Source organism: Siphateles boraxobius, unplaced genomic scaffold, assembly GCF_051911475.1.
Source record: "Siphateles boraxobius isolate OS27281-9 unplaced genomic scaffold, OSU_SipBor_1 86, whole genome shotgun sequence".
NCBI lineage: Eukaryota > Metazoa > Chordata > Actinopteri > Cypriniformes > Leuciscidae > Siphateles > Siphateles boraxobius.
Window position 1 is genome coordinate 2,387,091 of NW_027509215.1, and position 26,709 is coordinate 2,413,799.

The 26,709-nt window shown below is 38.1% G+C and overlaps 2 protein-coding genes across 10 annotated transcripts in view; one reads left to right on the plus strand and one right to left on the minus strand.

The window, feature by feature from the left end:
- Positions 1-6,829: 6,829 nt before the first annotated feature.
- Positions 6,830-10,933, minus strand: ftr16 (finTRIM family, member 16). The gene is made up of 6 exons (XM_077222385.1): positions 10,219-10,933; positions 9,783-9,878; positions 8,549-8,782; positions 8,275-8,434; positions 8,060-8,119; positions 6,830-7,583 (listed from the first exon to the last, which is right to left on the minus strand). The coding sequence occupies exons 1-6, from the start codon at positions 10,804-10,806 to the stop codon at positions 7,057-7,059; spliced, it is 1,665 nt and encodes a 554-aa protein (XP_077078500.1). The 5' UTR covers positions 10,807-10,933; the 3' UTR covers positions 6,830-7,056.
- A 1,412-nt stretch (positions 10,934-12,345) lies between these two features.
- The window catches only part of arhgap12a (Rho GTPase activating protein 12a), a 28,695-nt gene continuing 14,331 nt past the window's right edge, over positions 12,346-26,709 (plus strand). For 3 of the 9 annotated variants that reach the window (XM_077222369.1, XM_077222371.1, XM_077222373.1), the window contains exons 1-2: positions 12,414-12,552; positions 16,183-16,861. In XM_077222369.1, coding sequence (XP_077078484.1) covers positions 16,247-16,861 — 615 coding nt within the window. In that variant the 5' untranslated portion in view covers positions 12,414-12,552; positions 16,183-16,246. Of the gene's footprint in view, positions 12,553-16,182; positions 16,862-26,709 lie in introns of all 9 variants that reach the window. The other 6 variants (XM_077222376.1, XM_077222377.1, XM_077222378.1 and 3 more) reach the window with 5 other exon arrangements.

Sequence of the window (26,709 nt, forward strand, 5' to 3'; positions counted from 1 at the left end):
GAAAGATAAACTTTCTCTGCTTCTTTTTTTTAAAGTAAAATCTGAGTTGTTCAACTGCTGATCACACTGCATGTTTTCTGTCCTTTGTTTCATATTTAATTCGAATGAACAGCAACACCTTTGACCTGCATGGTTGTAAATTCTAAGTGTGATGTCATAAACTCAGATTCTAAGTTTAAATAAGTAGTAGGCCAGAATAAATGACATGAGGGCCTTTGGTTCTCTAATTTTTTTTACAGCATACAGTGACAGACAATATGAATATTATTTGTCCTATTGGTTACAATGAAGATTACTCATTGTTGTTATTCTTTCACAATTACATTATAACCATTATTAGATTATCGTGATACGATTTTTACATATATTTTTGTTGATAATATCACATGCTGTAGCCAATATTAGGGCTGCACGATATTGGGGAAAAAACTGACATTGCGATATATAGTTGTTGTTGTTTTTTGTGAAGTATATTACGACATGAAAACAATTTCACCTGATGGTTTGAATAGCTCTATTTCTAAAGAATTAATTATTTTAGGATGATTAGGGTAATTTTGTATAGGGTATAGATAGATCTGCATAGAAAATAATAAATTACAAGCATAGATGAATATAATAGAACAAAGACAGATGAAATAAGCAGTGCTTTATGGTTTTCAGGTAAATTAAGTATTCAGATAGACATTGAATAATCATATGTAAAATAACACTTCATAGTCTTCACTGTAAATTAAAGGTGGGGTATGTGATTCTCTTTTTTGTCCGTTTTTTCAAAATAACTTGACCTAACCCACTCACAGCCACTTAAAGCCCAATTTATACTTCTGCGTCGAACTTACGCCGTAGCTACGCCGTAGTCTGTGCGTAGCGCGCGTACCCTCTGGCGTACCCTGACGTGCACCTCTCCAAAAATGTAACAACGCGTCTATTCTACGCGGACGCAAGCGCTGTGATTGGTCTGCTCCAACCGCTTCCTCGGGTTTCACATGCTCCCTCTGCGTGCGTCAACGCGGACAACGTCGCAGAAGTATAAATTAAGGCTGATTTATACTTCTGCGTCGGACCTACGCCGGAGCCTCTACGCCGTAGCCTACGCTTTGGTTTTAATTTATACTTCTGCGTCGTTGTCAGCGTTGACGCACGCAGAGGGAGCATGTGAAACCCGAGGGAGCGGTTTGAGCAGACCAATCACAGCGCTTGCGTCCACGTAGAATTGACGCGTTGTTACATTTTTGGAGAGGTGCACGTCAGGGTACGCCGAAGGGTACGCGCGCTACGCACAGCCTACGGCGTAGCTACGGCGTAAATTCGACGCAGAAGTATAAATTGGGCTTAAAAACCAAAGCGTAGGCTACGGCGCAGAGGCTCCGGCGTAGGTCCGACGCAGAAGTATAAATCAGCCTTTAAGCCCAATTTATACTTCTGCGTCGAACTTAAGGCTGATTTATACTTCTGCGTCGGACCTACGCCGGAGCCTCTACGCCGTAGCCTACGCTTTGGTTTTAATTTAAGGCTTGTTCGACTTGAACTGGCGCTGCACAGACCGATCGGTTGATGACATCAAAGTACCGCGAGAGCGATTCAAAAGCATAAGGAGCCGTCTGCTCTCTAATCGCTCTCGCGGTACTTTGATGTCATCAACCGATCGGTCTGTGCAACGCTGGTTCAAGTCGAACAAGCCTTTATACTTCTGCGTCGTTGTCCGCGTTGACGCACGCAGAGGGAGCATGTGATCCCGAGGAAGCGGTTTGAGCAGACCAATCACAGCGCTTGCGTCCGCGTAGAATTGACGCGTTGTTACATTTTTGGAGAGGTGCACGTCAGGGTACGCCGAAGGGTATGCGCGTTACGCACAGCCTACGGCGTAGCTACGGGGTAAGTTCGAAGCAGAAGTATAAATTGGGCTTTACGCCGGAGCCTCGCCGTAGGCTGTGCGTAGAGCGCGTACCCTTCGGCGTACCCTGACCTGCACCTCTCCAAAAATGTAACAACGCGTCAATTCTACACGGACGCAAGCGCTGTGATTGGTCTGCTAGAACCCCTCCCTCGCGTTTCACATGCTCCCTCTGCATGTGTAATTGCGCGTCAACGCGGACAACGACGCAGAAGTATAAATGAAAACCAACGCGTAGTCTATAGCGTAGTGCTCCGGCGTAGGTCCGACGCAGAAGTAGCCTATAAATCAGCCTTTAGAAGCACTGAATTGAAAATTAAGCAATTTAATCATCTGTGGAACGGGCAGGACTCAAAAAACTCCAGTCAATCATTTCCAAGACCACCTAGAATCATTGTAAGTTCGTCAATCAAACGGTCGTACCAGAGCCCCCTCTCTCCAGCGCGCGTGACCCCCTCCGTGCGCATACTCAAAGCTCGTGACGCATGCGCATCTCGTCAGTAAAGCCGGCCCGGTTCCATCATAGATAGCATATGATGATGTCTATGGGTTCCATGATTAGTAGTAAATCGTCATTACAATCTCTCGCGCATCTGAGTTTTCGCTCGTGCATGATTGCACGTCCATGTTCTTTGAATGGGTGGAGTCAAAGCCAGCCTTGGAGGAAAGAAGGTAGGACCATTTGAGTTGTGTATTTTCAAAATCTTTATTTTTGTTAAAGCTAAGTGATTTTCTCTTTCTCTTTTTCTCACAATTCTCTGCTGGTTTTTTTCTCTGCATTTCCTCTAACTGTCTCTGTTGAGAAAGTTTATTGATATAAATGTGTAGCCTACTGTATTGGGTTCCTTTCATATGTATTTTAAAGCTTTTATCTCATGCAAACAATCGCTATCTTCGTAGTATATTTTAAGATGGTTGAGTAATGGCACTGCCATAATCCAACACTAACGAATTATGAATTATTTTGTTGTTGTTTGAACTCTTTCAACAATGCTGATACACAATATAATTTGGTGCACAGCAAATTCTGGTTTTTGGAATAAACTCCCTGTTAGTTAAAATCAACTCAATCTGAGTGTACATGCGTGACCATCAAATAGACTCCAGCGCAGGGTTAAAATAACTCTGCTCTTGGAGTTGAATTTTTAACACTTTTTCAGAGTTAAAATGTAACTCTTTATGGAGTTAAAATACTAATCCTACGGAGAGTAACTGTAACTCTAAAATTAATTATATGAACTCCTTACCAGTGTTAAAAAGTAACACTTAAAAAATATTTAGTTTAACACTTCTTAGAGTTAACATTTATTTAACACAATATAATGTTTTATGTGGAAATTACTACACTGAACACCATACTCTTGATTTACTGCCTTTATTTGAGCAAATCCATATGGTTCAGAAATTCAATGCATGGACAGACTTTGAAAACAATTGCTGTTATAAAATACTGTAAAACCTAACAGCAAAACATTAACATTTAATACATGTAGGCAGCTAACAAAGTGAATTAGTAAAATTGTATAAAACATTGTCAACAACACATCACTGCATTATATAAAATCAAGCCTGCTCGACATTCTAAAACAATGAAAACATTATTTAGAAAAATTACAACGAAACTTAGACCTGTTTTTCTAAACAAAGACATTTAATCTTAATCTAATAAAAAATATATATTTGTGTGCAAGTAAAAAAAAAATTATATATATATACATTTCTTGCATTGACACTGTCCATTAAAGGTGGAATCATTTGAGATGCAGAATCACTACTGCTTGAGACAGACAATGTATCTGTCAGACTTGGGGAGGAGTAACCTTCAACCGCTTGCTGCAGGACAGTCATATCTGAAGATCACAAAAACAACAGTATGAGGCATATATAATCTAGCACCAGGGTGGATATGCCCAGGGTCAGACAAAACAATCAAATTTCATATAACTCTGCTTACCACAAGTAGTGAGAGTAACATATTCTGTCAGATTTGAGGTGGCACCAAACTCTGTCAGGTCTGAAAAGTCAGTAGAGTTCTTGGATGTTTCAGGAAATGGAAGTTCTGAAATGCACATATTTTGTTTCTGAGTCAAGATACAAACTCTCAAAATATCTATAAAACAAAAGTACTAAAATGTCCTACCATCATCAGTGTGGATGAAAAAACACATTTCTTTGGTTGTTGCAAGTTCTGGAAAGACATCCTCATCCACCTCTATGCCCTGGTCATCTGTGACTTTCAATTCTGTATTCTCAGGTATCAGAAACTTCTGCTGGACTACACCATAATATCAACAACGTTATTAAAAGAAATGACAAAATTACTGTTATTTACTCTTTATTAACTGAATACTAAACATACAACTCACCTGCACTGAGAAAATCTGTGAAACAAACTTCTTCCAGTTTTACATACTTCTTCTTCCCTCCAAATTGCACTTTTATTAACATCGTGACCTGACATTAAAGAGAAAACATGTCATTTAAGATAACAGCTAATGATTGAGAATGCAAAAATATATAAGCTGAAAATCACGCACATCGTGGATCACCACTAATACGTAGCCTAACGTTACATAGCTGTTACAATTCAAATCATTGCAGGCCTAACTTAACGTTACACAGGAAAGCTCAACTATATCTTATTATCCAGGGTAACGTTAGACACTGCAATTTTGTAACCACGTACGCCTGTAATACATTGATGCATCAATTTCACGGCAAAACACTCATTTTCAGAAACACGGTGAATGGAAAGACGGTTAGCTAATGTTAACTCGTTTACATCGACAAAAATCCCGCGCAAATAGCCATTTCAAATTTTGAAACAAGTATAGGGCCTATACGTTCAACAGCAATTAGTTTGTCATGGTCGTTTACGTTAAACAGTATAACTAGCCTATAACTTAACAGCTACGCGATGACCAAACGTGTTTGTCAGAAAATATAGAACATTTTTAAATAGTTTTATTTACACTTTTACCTACCTCACGACGAAGCACATAAGTCCATTATTCCTTTGTGCAGCAGAACCAGGCTCGTGTCGTGGCGCACTTCTCAAAAATAACTCCAGGTGTAGTGTTTAAACACGCTCCTGAACACCAATGAATGAACTCCAAAATACAACACAGCCGGGGAGTATCCAATAACACATACTGTAGTCAGAGTGAACAAATTAACCCCAAAAAATTAACTCTTTCACACTTTTTTGCCTAACTCGTGATTTTTCAACTCCTGAAATTTGCTGTGTGGGGACATATTTCACATGCATTTGACATTTAAGCACTTTCTTTAGTTCATACCAGTTTCTCGGTTCTTTCTGCTGCAACTTATAGATGATTTTGACAGTAAGAGTTCAGACACACCAGACAGGACTTGATGGCTTTGTTTTTGTCCCCAGTACAGACGTCACACTCCACATCTCCAGATTCAGTGTAACACTGAGCAGGATGAGCTTGTAGTTTTGTCTTCTGGAGTTTCTCCACCACTTCAGCCAGCATGGTGTTTTTACCTAAAACAGGTCTTGTTCTGTCTGCACTGAGGGCAGCTGTAGACTCCCTTCTGATCATCCTGATCCTAGGAGCCTGTGATACAGCGCATACAGTAACAGGGAATGGCCACTGGATGCTTCAGTAGATTCAGACTGAATTTATCTGATTCTGAGCCAAAGAAACACTGGATTCTGCCTTTTTACTCTACTATCTGTGAATTACAAACAGTATAGCCTAACTCACAGACAGTCTAGCCCTTAGAAACAGATCCCACAACCAGACTGAGCAGGAAGTAGTGATCAGTTTCACTTTCACTTTCACTGAAGGTAGGAGTGGCTAAAAGAGGGAGAAAGAGAGGGAAAGCAGGAGAGATAGATAGAGAGAGAGAGAGAGAGAGATGGTAAGGTTCACTCACTGCCCTCTACTGACCACTAATACTAATGTTGATGTTAATGCTAATGTTAATACAAATGTCCTCTCACTGTCCCTACAATGAATCTTCTGTAAATCATAATCATAAATAATTGCAGAATAGTTTTTTGCCTTTATAACTGCTAAAAGATTGTCATGTTATTAGTTTGTTAAATAATGACCATGATACACTTAAAATGTACGGCTCATCACAAAGGATTTACTGACTTGTCAATTAGAAAGTGTTTAAAAAAACATAGGATATTTGGTAGAGTGAACTAGTGATAGTTATGGAAGAAGACAAACTTACATTAAATAGTAAATAGTAAAATAACTGTAACATGTCCAGGTATGCATCAACATTCAGCAGGTTTAGGGTAAAGCGTTCTCATGTAATACATGGAACAGAAAGTGTGTGACCATTGTGCTCTTAAAGCAGCTTTTCACCCTTGGTAACATTCATCTTTATTGAAAGTGGGTCATATATGTAGTGAAAATGTAACAAAAATTTCAAATTTGGTATCTTCTTGACCGAGTAAAGACAGAAAGTAACTTTAGGGCGCATTTGTATTGAAAACCACAACTCCCACAATGCACGACATTGCACAGCTCCGCAAGCCACTCCCCCTAATCCAGAACAACTCCTATGAGGTATCCGCCTATCAGATTCAGAGAAAGCACTCTTCCGTTTACAAGGCTAGCTACCGCCAGAGTTTGAAATTCATTTCACTGAGGTTAAAATAAATGACTGCTTCATGACTTACTGTAAACATGTTGAGGCAAAATCCAAATCCAGATCCAGAGTAGAAGTGACAGCAACAATATGAGACTCAACTGTAACCATTATTTCTGGAAAACATGATACATATTTGTATCTTCATTAAAGTAAAAGTCTCTCTAAAGTGTCACTATTGAATCCACCGTTGTTTAATAAACATTTAATATTTTAAGACAAAGAGGATCCTCTAAATTCACTCCATGAATATATACGTATTAATGTATGATCGAAGAAAACACAACAAAATGCCTCTCATGCTTCTTACTTATTTTATTTGCATTAAGCAAGTAAATTAAGTTACAAGTATTATTTCTACTGTTGGTGTCAATGATGATGTTTCTACATTCATCTTTTTTATACTCTGTTTATGAACATTTATTCATCCGATAAATCTAAGAAAAGGCTCCACTCAGCATTTCAATGATGCAGATTTACCATTGACCTCAAACATGAATCTCTGTACCATTAATACAGTTCAATTCTCACAGTTTTACTTTTGAAATATGTGATCCCAAAAAGTAAACTCTAAAGCCAGGATAGAGTGGCTGAGTGAATGTGGTGTGGACTCTGTGAATGAGGGTCATTGTGTCAGAGACGCTGTAGAAGGACAGAGTTCCTGCACTGTGATCCACATACACTCCTATTCTACAAGAGCTGGAGACTACAGGGAGTTTAGTCTTTTTTTTATCGTACCAGAATAAACATTTGAAGGAAGAGCAAAATAATCTCCAAGAATGAATGTTGCGTCCAAAAATACATTCATTTCCCTGTCCCTTCCTGCTGATGCTCTTATATGACACTGATATACCCACCTCACCACTCCACTCAACCTCCCAGTAACAGCGTCCACACACACTCTCTCGACACAACACCTGCTCCCAATAATCAAATCTGTCTGGATGATCAGGATACGACTGGACAGTGTCAGTGTATTTAATCACTCGGTTCCCTTCAGATAGACAAATTCTTGTATGCACTGTATTTATATCCACAGTGAACTTACGGAAATCTGATGGAAACAAAACAAATAATCTACATCAGGAAATAATTATTTGAAATGTTATCAGTTGCAAGAGTTTCATTTTTACATCTTATTTTATTCAACAAAGATTAACAGAGAATAAATGTATGACTATATGTTGGTGTCAATCAGATTATAAGGGGGTAAATCAATGTAGTAGACGTACTAGTGTGTGTGTGTGTGTGTGTGTGTGTGGTTCAGGTAAACCCTGACAAATTGTCCCCACAAAAAAGCAATATCCAAAATCCTTGTCCTCGTGGGGACATTTTTGTTCCCTATGAAGAAAACAGCTTATAAATCATATTGTGATATTTTTTGAAAATTTAAAATGCAGAAAGTTGTATGTCATGGTTAAGGGTTTGGAGACAAAATATACAGTTTGTACAGAATAAAAAATCGTTATATGGAAAGTCCACATAAAATATGAAAACCCAACATATGTCTGTGTGTGTGTAGAGACTTACATTGTAAAAATTTCCCCCTGGTCTTGAATTCGGGTGTGGGAATGATCTCAATGTATGTTACTGTGGAATATGAAAAAAAGTACAGAGAACATTAAATGTACATAATTTCATATACATTTTTACTAATTCTGAGCTGAATGTGTACTTTTCATTCCAGATTATATTCCATGATGAACCACTTAATTCTGGGATTACATAAATGATCCAGTACTTACCTTTACCAGACATCTTTTCTATTTCCTCTCTGCAGAAAAGCTCAAGTTTCTCTCTCAGATGAGACACAGATTTACTGATATCATCAAAAGAGAGAGAAGAACTGACAGTGATGCTGAGTGAGTCTGTAGATCCAGGAGGGACAGAGAGAGACTGGAAACTCTACACAGACACAAAGAGACAAAAGAAACATTAGCTAAAGACAGAAACATTTGATAGAAAACCCAATCTCTTCCCTTCCTAAAGACACTGTTCTGTTTGTCAGATCTCTGTTACCTGGAGGAATTGAATGTGATCGTCTGTGTGTGAAAGCTGCTCCAGCTCAGTGTCTCTCCTCCTCAGATCCTCAATCTCCTGCTCCAGTCTCTCCAGTCGTTCTTCAGCTCGACTCACTGCAGTCTTTTCCTGGTCTCTGATCAGCTGTGTCACCTCAGAGCGGCTTCTCTCAATGGAGCGGATCAGCTTAGTAAAGATCCTCTCACTGTCCTCCACTGCTGCCTGTGCAGAGCGCTGTTAGGACACACACAGAGACGCATTACAACCAGTCCATTCACTCAGCTCTTACTGGTCCCCCACACAGCCTGTTCCCCACAGTGGGCTTCAGTGGGACTGAAAGAGCTCCAGCACTGGCTCCTCACGGACTGCCTGAAGGAGAGTCCTAACTGAGTCTGAAACAGTTCTTCCAGCAGTTTTGTTCTTAAAGGGACAGTTCACCCAAAAATGCAAATTCTGTGAGTAATTACTCACCCTCATGTTGTTCCAACCCCGTAAGACTTTTGTTCATCTTCGGAACACAAATTAAGATATTTTTGATTAAATCTGAGAGCTGGATCACTCCTCCATAGGCTTCTAAGGGATTGAAACTTGCCAGCCCCGAAAAGTTATTAAAAACATCGTTAAAATAGTCGAAGTGACTACAGTGACTCAATCTTAAGTTTATCAAGCGACGAGAATACTTTTTGTGCGCAAAAACAAAACAAAAATAATGACTTTATTTCAACTATTAATTTCCTTCTCTGTGTGCCTCGAGTGAGTTTGTGTAGTGTAATAGCGTAAGCTTCTGTGTTGTACGTCACACGTAGGCTCACCATTGGCCGACGCTGGTCATGTGTGTGATGCGTGTGACGTACAACAGAATCTTACGCTATTACACTACGTGAACTCACTCGAGGCACACAGAGAAGGAAATGAATAGTTGAAATAAGTCGTTATTTTGGGGGGGTTTTGCACACAAAAAGTATTCTCGTCGCATGATAAACTTAAGATTGAGCCACTGTAGTCACTGTAGTAACTTGGACTATTTTAACGATGTCTTTAATAACTTTTCAGGGCTGGCAAGTTTCAATCCCTTAGAAGCCTATGGAGGAGTGATCCAGCTCTCAGATTTAATCAAAAATATCTTAATTTGTGTTCCGAAGAAGAACGAAAGTCTTACGGGGTTGGAACAACATGAGGGTGAGTAATTACTGACAGAATTTGCATTTTTGGGGGAACTATCCCTTTAACTCACCTTGTGAGACTCTACAGCCTCTCTCAGCTCCTCAAGCTCCTTTAGTTTCTCCTCGATTCTCTGCTGGTTTGTTCTCTGTGTCTCTTCTAACTGTCTCTGTTGGGAAAGTGTATTGTTCAATATACAGTGTGTATATGTGTTTGATAATAAAAACATGTTAACATTCAAATATATCAATGTTTGGACATACTACTTTTGTGTTAACCTTACAAATCAAATTGTTAAAAACTTAGTATCAGATTTCATTTCTGATATCACCCGCTACTATTTAGATGTTAATTAAATCATATAGCAACTTCCAGATTTTCCAGAAGATTTTTGTAAAACACATGACACATCATGATAAACAAAACCCTTTATAATATGTTAAAATTTATCATATTGAAATTGATATTAATATTAATAATTGTATTATAGTCTCAATATCAGTTAAGACCTGTTTCCTAGTCCTCTCTTCTGCAGCTGATACAGTCACATGATTTTTGTGCACATCCATTGTACACAGATAACATATACAGGTCTGATCAGTACGACAGTAAATCTCCAGTAGTTTCTCATGTTGAAGGCAGATCATCTCCTGAAGTCGTCCAGTGGCATCCATTAGATTGTGTTTTTTACTTTTGAAGAAAATTTCATGTTGTTCCAGATGATTTTGACAGTAAGAGTTCAGACACACCAGACAGGACTTGATGGCTTTGTTTTTGTCTCCAGTACAGACGTCACACCCAACATCTCCAGATTCAGTGTAACACTGAGCAGGACGAGCTTGTAGTTTTGTCTCCTGGAGTTTCTCCACCACTTCAGCCAGCATGGTGTTTTTACCTAAAACAGGTCTTGTAGTGAAGGTCTGTCTGCACTGAGGGCAGCTGTAGACTCCCTTCTGATCGTCCTGATCCCAGCAGCCTGTGATACAGTTCATACAGTAACTGTGTCCACAGGGAATGGTCACTGGATTCTTCAGTAGATCCAGACAGATTGAACAACTGAACTGATCCTGAGCCAAAGAAACACTGGATTCTGCCATTTTCCCGCACAAACAGTAACTCACAGACAGTTTAGCCCTCAGAAACAGAAAACCCCCACAAAACTGTTGAATCCCACACCCAGACTGGGCAGGAAGTGATGAGTTTCATTTTTACTGAACTGAAGGTAGGAGTGGCTACTGGCTAACAGGGGAAAAGAGAGGGAAAGGAGAGAACTGGTAAGATGTCTAAACTGTTAATGCTCTGCTGCTCTCTATTGGACACAAATAATAATGTAGACCATAAAAGTATTCCTCTCAATGTGAACTGAATGTGACATCACTGTTGCCTGCAGTCAGAGATGATATAGCAAATGTTGCAACATAGACTCTGTTAATGAACTGAACTTAATTAAATTTGAACTGACTCATAGTGAAAGCTGCTTATAGCTGAACTGAACTCATTTTAGAATTGAAGTTTACACAGTTATTGAAGGGAACAGAATCAACACTGAAGCGAACACTATCTATTCTCTATTTTAGAGCTGCTTTACAGAAGAATTTGAATTTGTTCTATATTTGAAGTTTGGATCATTGAACATTATTTCCCTGTTTATCACCGTGAAGCTGCTTTAAAATAATCTGTATTGTATAAAGCTCTGTAAAAATAAAGGTGACTTGACTTGACTGTTCACAACTGTCCCTACAATTAATCTACAGTAGCAAAGAGGATTATCACATCAATCAGATGACAATTGATAAAACTTAAATTAAGATTAAATAATAAATAATTAAATAACTTAGATTAAACATAAATAATTGTAAAATAGTTTGTTCCTTTCATAACTGCTGCATGATTTCTATGTGATTACTTTGCAAAATCATGTCTATGTCTAATTTTTAAATTCTTGTCTTTTCATTTTACATTCTTGTCAAAGTCTATTTAAAAAAGTTTAAAAACATTTAGGATAGGCTATTTGTAAGTGTGAATGGTAAGAGTTGTGGAAGAATGGAACAGCAGTGACAAACTTAAATAAAAGGATCTGTAACCTGGATCAAACCCACCTTCAGTAGGCTATGTTGTTCAAACTTTAGAAGGATTGGGATTTGAAAATGGAAGAAATCCAATGGAAGAGATGTTTGCCTACATTGTGATCTGTTCCATTTAGAGAACTGATAATCTGGATTTGGCAATTTGGAAAAGTTTGTATCTGGATCAGTGATCCAATCCAGAGTTCCAAAATCGAAATCATTCTGATCCATTTGAATCTTTTTGAACAACTGGGCCCAGGTTTTTCTGTGATTTTTTTTTAGTGGTTGTATTGAGTAATTTCCCCTCAAGATCACACAGGTCTCCTCCTAGCATAATAACAACAGGTAGCCTATCGTTCATTACATTAACATGTTTTCCCTGAAAATTTTGATATGCTGTTTTTCTCTAAAATAGATGACACTTGATACGATTTTGATTGTAACGCAATATAACCATAGAGGGAACAGGCACTGCTTTTTCAGTTTTATTTTTTGGAGTTTTCTATATATTGACGCACGGTGGCGTCAGTGTCCCGTCAAAGGTCCCTCTAGAGTCCAAGTGAAGTTCACAAGCACCGGCCTGTCAGGAGCGCGTGGGAGCGGTGAGGCGGGACCGCTTGTGGGGAAAGTGGGCGCGAGCGTGCCGGAGGAGTTCGCTCGCGCCGCGGCTCAGGAACAAGGAACTTCGACGCTCAACTTCCCAACAAGACCAATGAGCCTCCAATTCAGTCTGTTTCTTTGGCTATAACCCACGAAACACCTGGAATATCTCGTCAGGTACGTTCATCAGTCGCTAAACTGTGAAAATAGGTACAATGATGGGCGTTTCATCTTGTTTTACGGATTTTTAAAACGCGTTAGCAGGTTAGCAGGTAGGAATGAGAGCGAACCTGTTTCCTCAGGTGTGCTTAACTCTTCTCTGCTGAGTAAACAGCATGTATACAGAAATTAACACTGAATTAAATGAGAAAATTAAACTTGACAGTTTAATTTGAGAGGTTAATCTGTCACACAGGTGAGTTTTAAAGTGTGTCCCTCACCTGAGGTTGGGAATTTCACCTGACCTCAGATTATTTAAGATTTAGCGTCATTCGGTTTTTCATAAACATTTATAAATATAACTTTCACTTCTATTGAGATTGTTTTGTCATTTGTGTTATATTTTACTGGGAAAGTTGATTGCGTGAGATGTGACATTTATGTCGTGTAACGTTATTGTTTGAAGTGTGTAGTTACATCACATAGTTACATTTATGTTATACACGGAGGAAAGTGACAAGGAAATTGCTAATTGTAGCCTATGTCTTATATTGGGCGAAATGATAGCCTAATTGGCAATGGCAAACCGCTACCATGTATTTTTAACACTTAGTTTAAATGGCCTTTCCCATAAATCCCGGATTAAAATCAATATGACAGCACTTTAAATTGTTGTCATGTTGACAGCAGGGGAGTATGTATGTGAGAGATTGTGTTTGAGATATGAGGTTTCTGTGTGGGCGGAGCTTCTGTCATATGCTTTGCTCGTACATTGTCTTGTTAAACATTTTGTGCATTATTTATTCAATTAACTGTAACATTTGCTTTGTGCTTTTCGCTGGCATACCTTTCTTTCGTTCGTTCGTTCACTACAGTTTCCCATGACAGATGTCTCTGTGTTTAATGCTAAAGGCATTGTGAATTAAACTTAGCCAGTCTTCTAGTCCAAAAACATGAAAGAAAGCTTTGATCTTTCTCTAGGGTTCAGTTCATGTGGCAATTAGTTAAGCTTGTCTCAAAAATATGTTCTAGCTAGAAATGCTTTGTTTGAGCACTATTATTATTATTATTATTGTTTTCTTAAATCTTTATCCAATATTCATGAATTCATGAAAAAAGTTATGGAAAAAAGCATTCATTAGTATAAGATGTAGGGACTTTTATTTTTTTTATCTCTCCTTTCTTTATCTCTGTGTATCTCAACAAAATCCCACCCTCCGTCACTTGACCAAGATTTACTCTTCCTGATGCCATCATCACTCATTGGATCAGGCTTGTGTTCAGTAAGCCAGTGTTTAGCTGCTATGTTCAGAGGTCTTTGGTTAAAGGGTTAGTTCACCCAAAAATGAAAATTCTGATTTTGAAAACTCACCCTTATGTCGTTCCAAACCGGTAAGACTTTCGTTCACAAATGAAGATTTTTTAAATTAAATCTGAGAGCTTTTTGTACCTCCATTGACAGTCTACGTAACTACCACTTTCAAGCTCCAGTAAAGACATCATTAAAGTAATCCACGTGACTCCAGTGGTTTAACTTCAACTTTATGAAGCAACAAAAGTGCTTTTTGCGCAAATAAAAACGTAATTTACCACTTTATTTAGAAAATATTAATCTCTAACGCGCATTCAAGAGCCCAAACTGTTATATTCAAATGTTAAAAACTGTATAAAAACTTAAATGTGGGTATATAACTGTTGCACATAAGGTAGTTTTCATAAACAAGTGTCTTTCTTCATGATAAATTTATTCAAACGTACAAATATAATTAACAGTACAATAAGCTTCTCTCCAAGTGTTTTTTTTATTGATAACTAACAAACTGAACATTGAATACTTTTCATGAGCTAAATGCAAGGTTAAGTGAAATTGTTGTTCACAAGCTGCTTTATCTACGCCTTGTTGCGGTTGAAACACTGAGCAATTACATCAGACATAACTATATCTTTCAATATACCCTCTGATGTTCATGCATGTTTTTTGTGCTGTAACTTGTATTAAATTGTAAGACAAGTCTCAAGCTCCACGCTGCTGCTTGAACTGAGGAGCTACAGCGATCTGTCATGTCACATTTAGGAGTCGCTTTTAGCCCAGAAGACATGAATAGTACTTTTGACAAATATGTTTAGTTTTGTGTAATATTGTCATGTTTAGCATAGGTGAATGTATGTGGTGTGCGTTTGGTATCACCTGTAGAAAATCACTGAAAAAGTACAATTTATATTTGACCTCACATTCGTGTCTCAGTCAGGATGAGGTGCTCAAGTCAAAGTCACCTGAGGTTGGATGTTTGATGTGCTGAAGTTCATATACCCTGAAGCAAATTCCTCTTTGTTTCAAAATCCTGGTTTCTCCATGATGGTAGTTTTTACTGTTGCATTGCTGTGAACTCTTAGGAGTTTATTTGATTCATGTCTTTATTTGTGCACTTTACAGTGTAAAGTGCACAAATAAGATATGAACATTATACTGTGTGTTAAAATGTTACCGGATGAGAAATTATTGGTTAAATTTGCTGGACTATATATATAGAAAGGTGGTAATGGAGACAGTCATGTGCGTGGCTGTTGAAGTGAGAGAGGGGTCTTAAAGTCCCCCTGTGGTGAAAATCAAGTTTTTAATGTTGTTTATATGTCTTATGTGGTGTTTTTTATTATGCTTTAAGACAAACCATGTGGAAATTCATTAGTCAACACCATTGCTGAGTATTTTCTCTTTAAAACTGCTGTGAACCAAAGACAGTTTAAAACAGATTTCAAAACGCAGTTTGAAATCGCCGCTGTTACTGACATCACAAACTACCTTGTAACCAATCAGGTCAACATGCCGACTGGTTTTAGCATATCATTAACTATGAGCGCTCTGAAGCAGTGGAGTCTCAAGAGAAGCCAGGTTATCCCGGTGTATTTTTCTGTTGATATGAAAAATCAGGTAGAACTGGCGTGATTGAGTGGAGGCGGGGCTAATTAGCATATTCATAGATCCGCGTATAGTAAATGAAGCAAGGGTGTAGAGTTGCATTCAAGCTGTTTTAAGGGATGAATAAATTTTCACATTAAAAAACTTTTAAATATGTAATTTTGGTGATCAAAGATGAGTTTTAAGGGATACAATTGACTACAGGGGGACTTATTGAATACATAAATATATTGGCCAAAATATTGAACTCACACATTTTTTAAATGGTTTTTAATTATTGTTTGTTCGTTTACATCATTTAGTTATCAGCTTAACTATTATTTTACATAATTTTAATATTATGCATCCTATAAATGTTTTGCTTTTCCTTTCTTCAATCCAAATGTTTCAAACTATTTCCTAGTAATGCTGTTTTAACTGGAAATATATATATATATATATATATATAATATATATTATATTATATTTTAAATTTTCTCCTTCATTTTGTTTTCCATCCTGTTAGTCTTTTGTAATATCAATTGAATGAACAAAAGCCAGTTCTTTAATGATGGGAAAACCAACAGCACAGTCCGCCAACTTTATTTTAATTAATTTCTATTTAAAGTCATGTAATTTACTATAACAATGACATGACTTTGCAATTCCAAAACATTTCACATACTTAAACAGACATCAGTCACTGATATTTATAATAAAATGTTTTCCATCTCTCTCCCTTTCTCCTTCAGCTGATTCCATATCAACCCACCATGCTCCACTCCTCCTGCGATTGACTTTTGATCTCTGGCAGCAATGGCAGAACGCTCAGTGGCTCCAGGTCAGATGTACATAGAGGTGGAGTATGACTATGAGTACAAATCCAAGGAACGTCTGATCACCATTAAACAGGGGGAAAGTTACCTTCTTGTTAAGAAGACTAATGATGACTGGTGGCAGGTACGCAAGGACGAGGCCAATAAGCCATTCTATGTCCCAGCACAGTATGTGCGAGAGGTGCGACGGGCTCTCATGCCCCCTCCTAAACCCCTGAATGCAGCGTGCCGACCCAATCGACCATCTGGTCTGGAAATCCAGCGGCCAGATGAGAACAAAAAGAGCCCTTCTCCCTCTCCCTCCAGCGGTGCTTTACTGCCTCCCAGGGATGACAGAGGCAGCCCGGGCAGCCCGACGGGACAAGCACTAACAAACACTTTACCTGACTCGCTTCCTCTTTCCAGAGCAGAGTCCCCGAGTCGCAAAGTGGATGGAGAGAGGAATAAAGACAAAGAGTTGGAGAAGAGTGGTCGAGGACCAGAAAAAGGTGCAATTCAAGAAGTATTCACGGGAGAGGGAGGCAGCTCGGATAAGATTCGTAATTATTCAGAATCCGGGGATGATCTCAGCAGCGGTTCCACTGATAACCTACAGGTGAGAGTCACTTGTATACCAACCTATAAGCGAATACCTTGAAGCTTTCCTCTTTCCAAAAGTCCATTTGAACATTCCTATCCTTTAAACAATTTAATTTTCTGTTTTTGAACATCGATTTAACACAATTTGTCAAATTTTGCACACACAAGCACACAAACACCTAAATGTTTTCATTCCTGAACGCATTCCTGTATGCCACGGTGTTGGACTTTAATAAGAATCAGTATATTTAATTCATACAGTAAAACTAAGCAGTGTTTTATTTTTACATTTGATTATTCAGTTTCTATTGTTAAATAAATCTAATGTAGGCCTACCTGAAACCCTAAACCCTGTGGTTTGCACTGATGTTAAAATAACACTTCTATGCTACAGAAAAACACTGCTGTTCACTTTCAGAAGTTGTAGGGATGTTTTCTAGTCACAAAAAGAATGTAAAACGCGTATGTACGTTTTTGGTTTTTTAAATATATTTCATAGGCCTAGATAATTTAAGTTTATTTTACACAATTTAAGCATTATCGTATCGCATATCGAATATCGCATTATTTAATGAGTTATCACATATCGCATTTCTCTTCAATACTGTGAAGCCCTACTGTGAAGTCATCTCTCTCTTACTCAATCTCTCTCTCTCACAATCACACTCCTTCTTTTCTCTGAAGCTTTTTTTATCATCTCCTCCCACTGTTTTTCTGTCTTTTCCTCCTGCTGTGTCATCAAAGCATTTCTGCTAAACAGCAAATGTTTGCTGTTGTGTCATCATGGCATGTGTAGGATGGTGCGAATGCTTTCTCTTACTCGCACACTTACACTACCGTTTAAAGGTTTCGGGTTCAAGTTTTTTTTTATCTAGTACTTTTATTCAGCAAGTATGCATTAAATTGATCAAAAGTTAAAGTAAAGACTAGGGCTGTCACGATTCGAGTACTCGATTTAAAAAAAAATTATTGGAATTTGCCCTCATCACGTAACCGGCAAAATACCGGAAGTGGCACAATACAAGGACGAGAATCCAATAACTGCATAATTAGACCATTTTCTAAGTCTGCATGATGTATTAAAACCACTTAAAAACCAAAAACTATAGCATAGTGCTATTGAGAATTCAAAAGGTTGTGATTTAATTCAATAAATATATGCCCTGCGGGTTTTTATTGAATTTTTTACATGCGTGTTGGTTAGGGCTGGGACGGTTACCGCATTACCGCAATACCGCGGTCACGTGACTCCTACCGCAAGCTCGTCACCGTCATCACCGCAAAAAAACATTGGCCTGCACATGTGCACGTTGTGTCTAATGACATGGATTATGTCTAATGATATTGTGTCTGTCCACGGCGCCCAGCTACGGCTCAGGACCTTGTTCAAAACCCTGCCGTGCCACAGAGCCCCATTTACATAGTTTTATATTAAATTTACATTTATTTGTCTCAAATCGTCATTAATGTATATACTGACTTCACCCTGTGCTGCAATATACATTTAGTTTTACATTCATTTACAGAAATCAGCTGCTTGAATAAAAATTGCTGATGTTATCGTATTTCATATTTAACGGCTCTGATTTTCAGGTGATATTCACAATTCAATTTGGGTTGTATTTAAAGTGGTTTACCGCCGAAAATCTTGCTTTGATTAATCGTCAAAATAATCAACAGATTACTTGTTTGCTAAAATAATCATTAGTGACAGCCCTATATAAGATATTAAAGAAAAAAACAATGCATTAATATTGTCAGCTACAGTAGGTGTATTTAAGAGTAGCATTCAAGTAAGAAATTGAATAAATGTAAAATAAACACAATATAGACTGTATTGTCACTGTAAAATTCAATTTACACTGGTTGTGTTATTAAAGGTACTAAAAGTATTCAGTCAAGAGCAGTGAGTGATTTTCTCTTTGTATTTTGTTGTTTGTTTAACATTAATGAAAACTTAACTAATGCACAAATCTAATACACTGACGCATCTAAACTGTTTACATTCACTTAAGATATAAACAACTGTGTTTATGTGTAAAGCTTGTGTGTATTTGTCAGGTTAAGATGTGAGGAGAACTTAATTCAGTACTCATACTCTGTGTGACAGCCTTTTAGTGTGCGTATGCTTCGGGTGTATGTGCTCAGAAAAGCTTATGTCAGAACACCATGTGAGTAAAAAGTTTAACTGGCAAGGCTTTAATGCAAATAAACTTTCGTGATGGAGCAGAACGGCAGTGGCACATGAGCGTCCTCTGCGTTGCTAAACGTGATGTGAATGTACTTCGCGTTGTAAAGTATGTTGGGATGCGGGTGCAGATCGTGGACACATTTTAATCGTTCACAATCTAAAATCATGATATTGCACTCCTCAACCCCAATATACTTTATTTTCAGTATTAAATAGTTTAATTGTAGCCTATCAATATCTACAAACTTTCTATTCGTCCCACATGCTTAACACGTAAATATAAACAAGGCATTGGATCACTTGCACAGTCACTTCTATCTCACGCATTTTGGAAGCGAACAGGTTGAAAAGATAATAGACAAGTGTAGGTTGTGAATGAATGATTTCATTTTATAACATTTGTATATAAATGGATGTCCCGGTGCTGCGGAGTTTACTTGATTTTGCATTCAATTCTGCGATCGCAAAATCCTGGAGGGATTGTTTGGGATATGTCCCGCTCTGCATTTTTGCCAACCTTGTTTCCATCTCTTCATAAACTACTTTCTGTAAACATCAGAAGTCCTCAAACCAAAATAATGGTCTTGGCATCATCATTTCAGTAGTCAAAAGGGGGCCAAAAGGGAGTGACGAGACCTGTAAGAGAAAAACTATAAATAAGAAGAAAATAATGAAATTAGATTAGAATAAATAAAATTCTATATAATAATAATAATACTAATTTATTAGTTATTAATCTTCTAAATAGATTAAATTAGTTCAAAATACATTAATATAATTTAAGTAAATAAAGTAAATAAAAATTAGATTACAATAAATGAAGTAGGTAGAATGCGTGTATGTATATGTAACTTAAAGGGGTGGTATAATGCCCTTTTCACAAGATGTAAGATAAGTCTTAGATGTCCCCAGAGTGTGTATCTGAAGTTTTAGCTCAAAATTCACCACAGATATTTTTATGTAGCATGTTAAAATTTTCACTTTTTGAGGTTGAGCAAAATCGCACCGTTTTGTGTCTTTTCTTTTAAATGCAAATGAGCTGCTGCTCCCGGCACAGAGGGCGGAGCTTCAAGAGCTTGTGTCCTTTTACCTCACACAGACATGCACTGAATATTTCAAAACCGTTTAGCCTTTTATGTTGAAACCAGAGTCAGACAATGATGGAGAGACTCAAGAAGAAGTGACAACATGTAGAAGCAACAGGACATTTCTGAATGGTTAGTTAATGAATTTATGTCACTTATGTGTAGTTATGTCAATGTCTAGTCACTGATTAGCATATTCTGTATGGATAATCTATAAATCATGTCCCGGGGGCAGGGTTTATGTAAATTTTAGGGTTGGTGATATCACTAACCCGGGAGGAATATTGTGTAGTCCCTACCAGCCGTTTGTTGTAGTCATTAAAAAGGCATTTCTTTAAAAACAAATATCTCCCTTTGCTCTGAACTTTGAGCATTGTAACTTTGCAGATGTTGTTTATGCTCAAAGAGCAACATTACACACTTAATAAAGTTAGAAAAATGAAATCATAATCAACCACCCCTTTAATAGTAACTCATTGTAGATTTATAACATCAATTTCAGTATACATTGGGTTTTTATAAAGATAGATGCCCTTTATATTTTAAAATGGGGGTCCTCACATGAGGGTTATCATATTCGGGGGTCTGTGGCATCTAAAAGATGGAAAACCCCTGGTCTACAATATGTCATAGGTAAAGACTCTAAAACTGCAGGGATGTGGAGGATTTTGTAAACTTACATACAGTACTACATCAAAGAGACAGTTTGATGGAGGAAAGAGATGAAAACACTCAGTCTGTAGTTCCTTCCATCATCTGTGCGTGTGAACAGAAGGGTTGTCTTTATTATGTTCATATGAAGATTTGCTTAATCTCTCTGAGAACAGAGGCAGAGTAAGAGAGAGTTTGGGTCGGGATGTTCAGCATGACGTGATGGTGTTGAATGGGAGGGGGTGAGGGTTTGTTTGAGTGCCTTTGTGTATTAGCGCTCTGCCCTGGCTCTAGCATCCTGCATCCAGCCCAGTTAAGAGTTGCTTGCTGTTGCGTCTCCCGTTATAGGATATTCTGCACTGAGCAGCACTGCAGAGACATCATGTACCCAGAGGAACCGGTAAGGCTTACACGCAGGCGCACACTCGCACACCTCCATCTGCACTATGCATGAATGCACATACACTCACTCATGCACAATTGCTAAATTTACCTCAACTACACTAAACATAGGAAGTGCATTTTCTCTTTTTTTCTGTTTTCTCGTTTCTTTTTTTGCTGAATCACATATACATAAAGGAATAATTCATCCAAAAATGACCATTCTGTCATTGTTTACTCACTCTTGTGTGTTTTAAACCTGTATTTATTTCTTCTATGGAAGATATTTTGAAAAATGTCTTGGTCTGTTTTTGTCCATACTCTGAAAGCCAGTGGGGTCCAGTGTTAAGCAACTTATGCTTATGATACTCTCTAGCCATGCAAATGCAGTTGAGCTTGCGTGTGCAGCACAGACGTTCACACAGGTTGTTCTATACACACAAACTGCAGTTGTTGTCAGAGAAAAAATTGGAGCTGGAACATGATGTGCTATTGTCTTAAGTTACTGTGACATGCTAGTATGTGCATGTGTGTGATGTGAATTGCTGTATTACATAAGCTCTGATACATAACAGTTCAGTGGACAGCTGGCCTGAGAAGAACACACACACTCAGCACATCTCTGCACAAGCAGGCTAACACACACATTACCAGGCTTGGACACTTGTGTGTGTTTTTAATTTGTCTTGCATTTTACACAACTGTAATAATGTGATTGTAAAAAACAGTCTGATTCCTGATTCCTCTGCCCTGATGCAGATGAAATGCTGTTTTAAGCTGTTTTAATCTTTTTTCTCTGTCGACTGAATCTCAGTGTTCAACTGCTCCATGGGCCTATTGCTCTGTAGCTTACATAATACTATAATGCTAATACTGCAGGATAGCTACTGTTAATACACTTCACTGTAAACATTGATCACTTATCACTGCAACAGCTTTATTTAACCTTGCTGTGTTATTTGTGAAGATTTATTTGAATGTAATTGTTCCCTGGCATAAGCATACAAATAAATGGCATTCTGATGCTAATTCCTATTCTCCTTTTAAAGCGGCTGTGAGCTCATGTTTTTACCTTCTGTATCCCTGCACAGGTTTGTACTGAAATCTCTGTGTGGTTCAGATGAGTGGAGTCAGTTCTTGATGTGAATGCTGAGTTTGAGAGTGTCTCTAATAACTGGTGTTGTATTATGTTTAACGTCGGACTTTTGTAGTCTCAGCCACAGACTCTCAGCTTATGCAGATTGCAGACAAAAATGGCAAGAGCCATAAGCTTCACTGGCATTACAATTGACTTGGAGAAATTGAAACGGCCCATATTGAGGATCTAGTAAAATATATCTCACCTTCCAAATAAAAGAGACAGTCCTCATTGTCGCTGCCTGCTCTTTTATGTGCAACTTGCGCTTAGCTTTTGCACTTGTACATTGGCTGGACCAGTCTGAAATATTTCCTTTTTTTGTGTTATCTTAGGGTACGAATCATCATTTATCACAGCCTACTATTCATGTCAGATTTTATTGCTGATTTGAAATATGTTATTGAAATGTGAGTTTGGTCAGTAGTTTTTGAGATATCACTGTTTCCCCATTCAGTTAGGTAGATCGATATACTTGCTGCCCTGAAAACTGCTGCCTGATTGTGTTCCTGAGATAGCCATTAAGTGAACTGAGTGACTTGCCTTGAAAAGGACTTTGTTGTCAGAATTTCTTTTCATCCAAATACTAACAAAGTTCTTGCACTTTTCCCATTGATTACTTTAATGTCTGTGGAGCCTTGAACTTATTGTTCCAACCATTTTCAGATGGCCAGTTTAAGAGTTTAGCTTGCCTATATCTGCTTTACACTTGTTTTTGTAGCGGTGGGGTGTGTTTTATGGGGTTATCAAATATTATGCAACATATTGCCCAAAGGTTTTTCATGTAGAATACCTTGGGTTATATTTTCAGTACATTCTCCCTGACTTTAAACTGACCTAAAAGCTTGCTGCTTGTAAGGCAACAGTACTTATGCTCATATTCAAAGCAAACTTGTGACACACTTGCATAGACAGCACTGTTTAGGTTCAAAGGTCACTTTCTCTTTCTCGGAGTACTGTTTAGCTTCAAGGGTCACTCTAAGGAGGATTGCACTGCATAATCTATGTCCCATCCTCCTTAGCACAGAGGACACATACATGCAGGATTATTCTTAATAAAGTGAGAAGCTCTCTAAGACTGGTCTGTAGTTAAGGTTAGTCATGATGTGTGTGTCCATGTGGTCTATAAAGGGTCTATATGAACACAAAAAACGGCGTTTGTTACCCAGCGATGACCCTTTCATGATGGAATGAGAGGAGCTATTCAAATGATTCACTCAGACATTATTAGATTAACAGATTATATGTCTCTCTCTTGCTGACGCATTCTAGGATGCTTTGATCCTAGTGTGCGGTGTTGAGCTGGACAGGCTCTAGATATTTCTGTTTTAGTCTTTTTTACTGTATTTCAAGAGTGATATTCAAATGCATTTTCTTGCATTTTCTCTGTCCCTTTTAATTGCTTTTTCTTCTTTTGAACATATCTATTTTCGATTCCCGCTTTCTTTAGTGTTTTTGGGTGCGTGTCTATTATAGAGTAGCACAAAAACACACTCGTCTGAGTCTTTAGGGCATGTTGGCACACAGTGTTCTGCTTATTTGAGGTGTTAAGTCTCCTCATGTCAGAAACAGTCCGGTGGCGTGAGGGGGAAAATTATTACAATATGGAGTTAACAATGAAAGAAGAAATTGAGTGGTTAAGAGAGAGGAAGAAAGAAGTCTCAAATTTCAAAATGCTCTTCCTTAATTTAGTTAGTACACTCTAAAAAAATGCTGGGTTGTTTAAACCCATGTTTGGGTCAAATATGGAAAAACCCAACTAATTAAATTCAACCAACAGTTGGGTTAGTCCATATTTGACTTTTTTTTAGAGTGTATGTTTCATATTTTCTTTTATACTTTAATTTCTATCTTGTTAAAGTCACCTCTTTACTCTTTTTGTCAATTAATATATATAGCTGTAAATGCTTTAGCAGTACAAATTAACAAATATTTGCCATGGCAATAAGAGTTAGAATAGGGTTATAAAGGCTAAGAGAGGGAGAGGTATAGAAAGAGAAACAGGGAGAACAAGAAAAAGGGTAGAAAAAGAAATGAGGGCTTCAAGAGATAGTTGGAGGTTAAGAGAGGGAGAAATGGAGTTAGCTTTGCTCTCTTCTTTATTAGAGGGATTTTGTTCTGACTTGCTGCAAGAACACTTACATTTCCTCATTCCAGCACTCACAATGTCTTGCTCACTGTCTTTGCCTTCACAGTGATGAAACTTCAGGCAGTCAGGCAAAAGCACAGATTAGCTGTTCAGCAGGGGTGCGAATCAGTCAAGTCATCTTAATTAAAATATCACTTTATACAATACAGATTGTTTTAAAGCAGCTTTACGGATGTTGTTCAGCTGAAGTCAGTTCAGTGTTGATTCAGTTCTCATACAACAGCGTCAGTTCAGCCAGATCAATTATATTGTTGAATTAAAGTGTCCCCAACTAAGCTAGAGGCAACAGTGGCAAGGAACCCAAACTCCATCAGGTGACAGAATGGCTCAGTCGGAGGGCCAGTTCTCGAACACGGTGTCATTATGATTCAGGCTGCATCACAAGTCAGAGTTCAGATCGGGATCGGTACGTACTACGTAGCATTTAAATATTCATCCAGTTCCTTTTGCTTGAAGATCTATTCATCACGCTGGTATGGAGCTGAAGCTGGCCATAGGGTCAGAGAATATTTTTTGGCAAGATTTAGAAAGAAATAATCAAATCTGTTTGTAATGTAAGGCCAATTGATTGACATTAGAGGTTTCATGTTTAAAATGACATCTGAAAATGTAGTCCCCTATCTTAAAACATGAGGATCCACAGACATACAGGGTGAGCATTACACCACCTGCTGGCTGTTTCTTCACATCTCTTAACATCAAGCTGGTTTCTTGGGTGCTCACCCATCTAATATACAGTAGTGCTTTGAATTATCAGGAACAGTCTTGTTTAAAGTTTAAAAAACAATTTGCTTCTCTTTTGATATGCTTTTATTAACTACCCTTTGTGTTTGGAATCATTTGTGTCTATAGACACAGAGATACATTTCTTGTTTTTTTTAGATTCAATTGTTGTCGTTGTGATGCATGTTTTTGTCTACTGATCTTTATTCAGTGAATTTGAAATGCTTAATTGGTGAGTTTCCACAGTGGAAACTAGCTGTGTGTTTTTATTGCCCTCGGCTTTTCATGTACCACCATTCTTCTTTCATTCATACACATTCAGTGGTTTGTTTCCAAAACAAATGATCCCCCCCACACACACATTTTCACATTACACAATCTAAGCCATTAAATAATCCTGCAGCACATGAGAGACAGCGTAATTGGGTCTAGTTTTAGTAAGGGATTTGTTATGTCTATAGTTATGTTTTGAAAATATTACGGTTTAAATTAGCTTTCCAACTTTCTGTTATCCTATGATTATACTTATTGAAAATTGTAGGGATGCACCGATTGATCGGTCATAAATCGGAACAGGTTGCCAATCGCGCGTTAGAAGCAAAATCGTTTTTTTTTTTTTCGGAAGTCCGATCGCGTGCACAGACTACTTTGGAATCCTTTGTGAAAATGTCCAAATGTTGTTTGGAAGCATTGTACTGTAAATGCAGAGGTAACCTGTCTGAGGCACAGATAAGCGAGCAGCCGTTAGTGTAGTGGCCGCTTTCCTGCGCTCGCTGAAGTTGCGTGAGAGTACCTGTCCGCGCCCTGCACTAGCGTAGACCGGGAACGTTTGTAAGTTCAGCAGCTCAGCTTCTCACGTGTTGATGAGAAAAGCTCGAAGTAAACGTCAGTTCTGTATAGGATGATCATTTTTATGTTACCTTAAAATTACATTGACTTAATTTGATTTAAAAAGCACCTCCTGTAGCATATTTGTTTTACTCGTTGCACTAAACATTATTTGATTTAACTTGATATTAATTTTTTGGTTTTGTTTAGTTTCACTGGTAAATACCTTTTTCCTTTACACCGAATTTAAAAACAAAAACAAATTCTGAATGCTGATTAAATAGCCAAACATCTTTGTTTGGATTGTTGAGTGTGTGTTTAGTCGTTCCCATTAATTTCAGATGGTTACAGTTATTGGTTTTAAAGCAGAACTAAGTAACTTTTTTACCTTAACCGAACAGCTTTGGAGTCATTGTAATGTTTATATTACTGATTTCGTGTTGAATGGTGGTCGTCTCGCACCCCCCTGGTGCCTGTGAGCCGCAAAACCACCCTTACAACTTTGGGCCGGCGGGCCGCCGGCCTCATTGTTAGGAAGTATCGTGTGATATCAGGTCTCGCGAGGTAACGAATTGCTTTACGGCACTGCACACGTACACGCCCCCGTCCAGGATACGGCTAGCTATAAGAACAACTATCGTCCCATGGCAAAGCTGGTATATAAGAAGCAGAAGCTAGAAAAGCATTGTCGGAGCAACAGAGAAAGAGGAAATGGCAGACT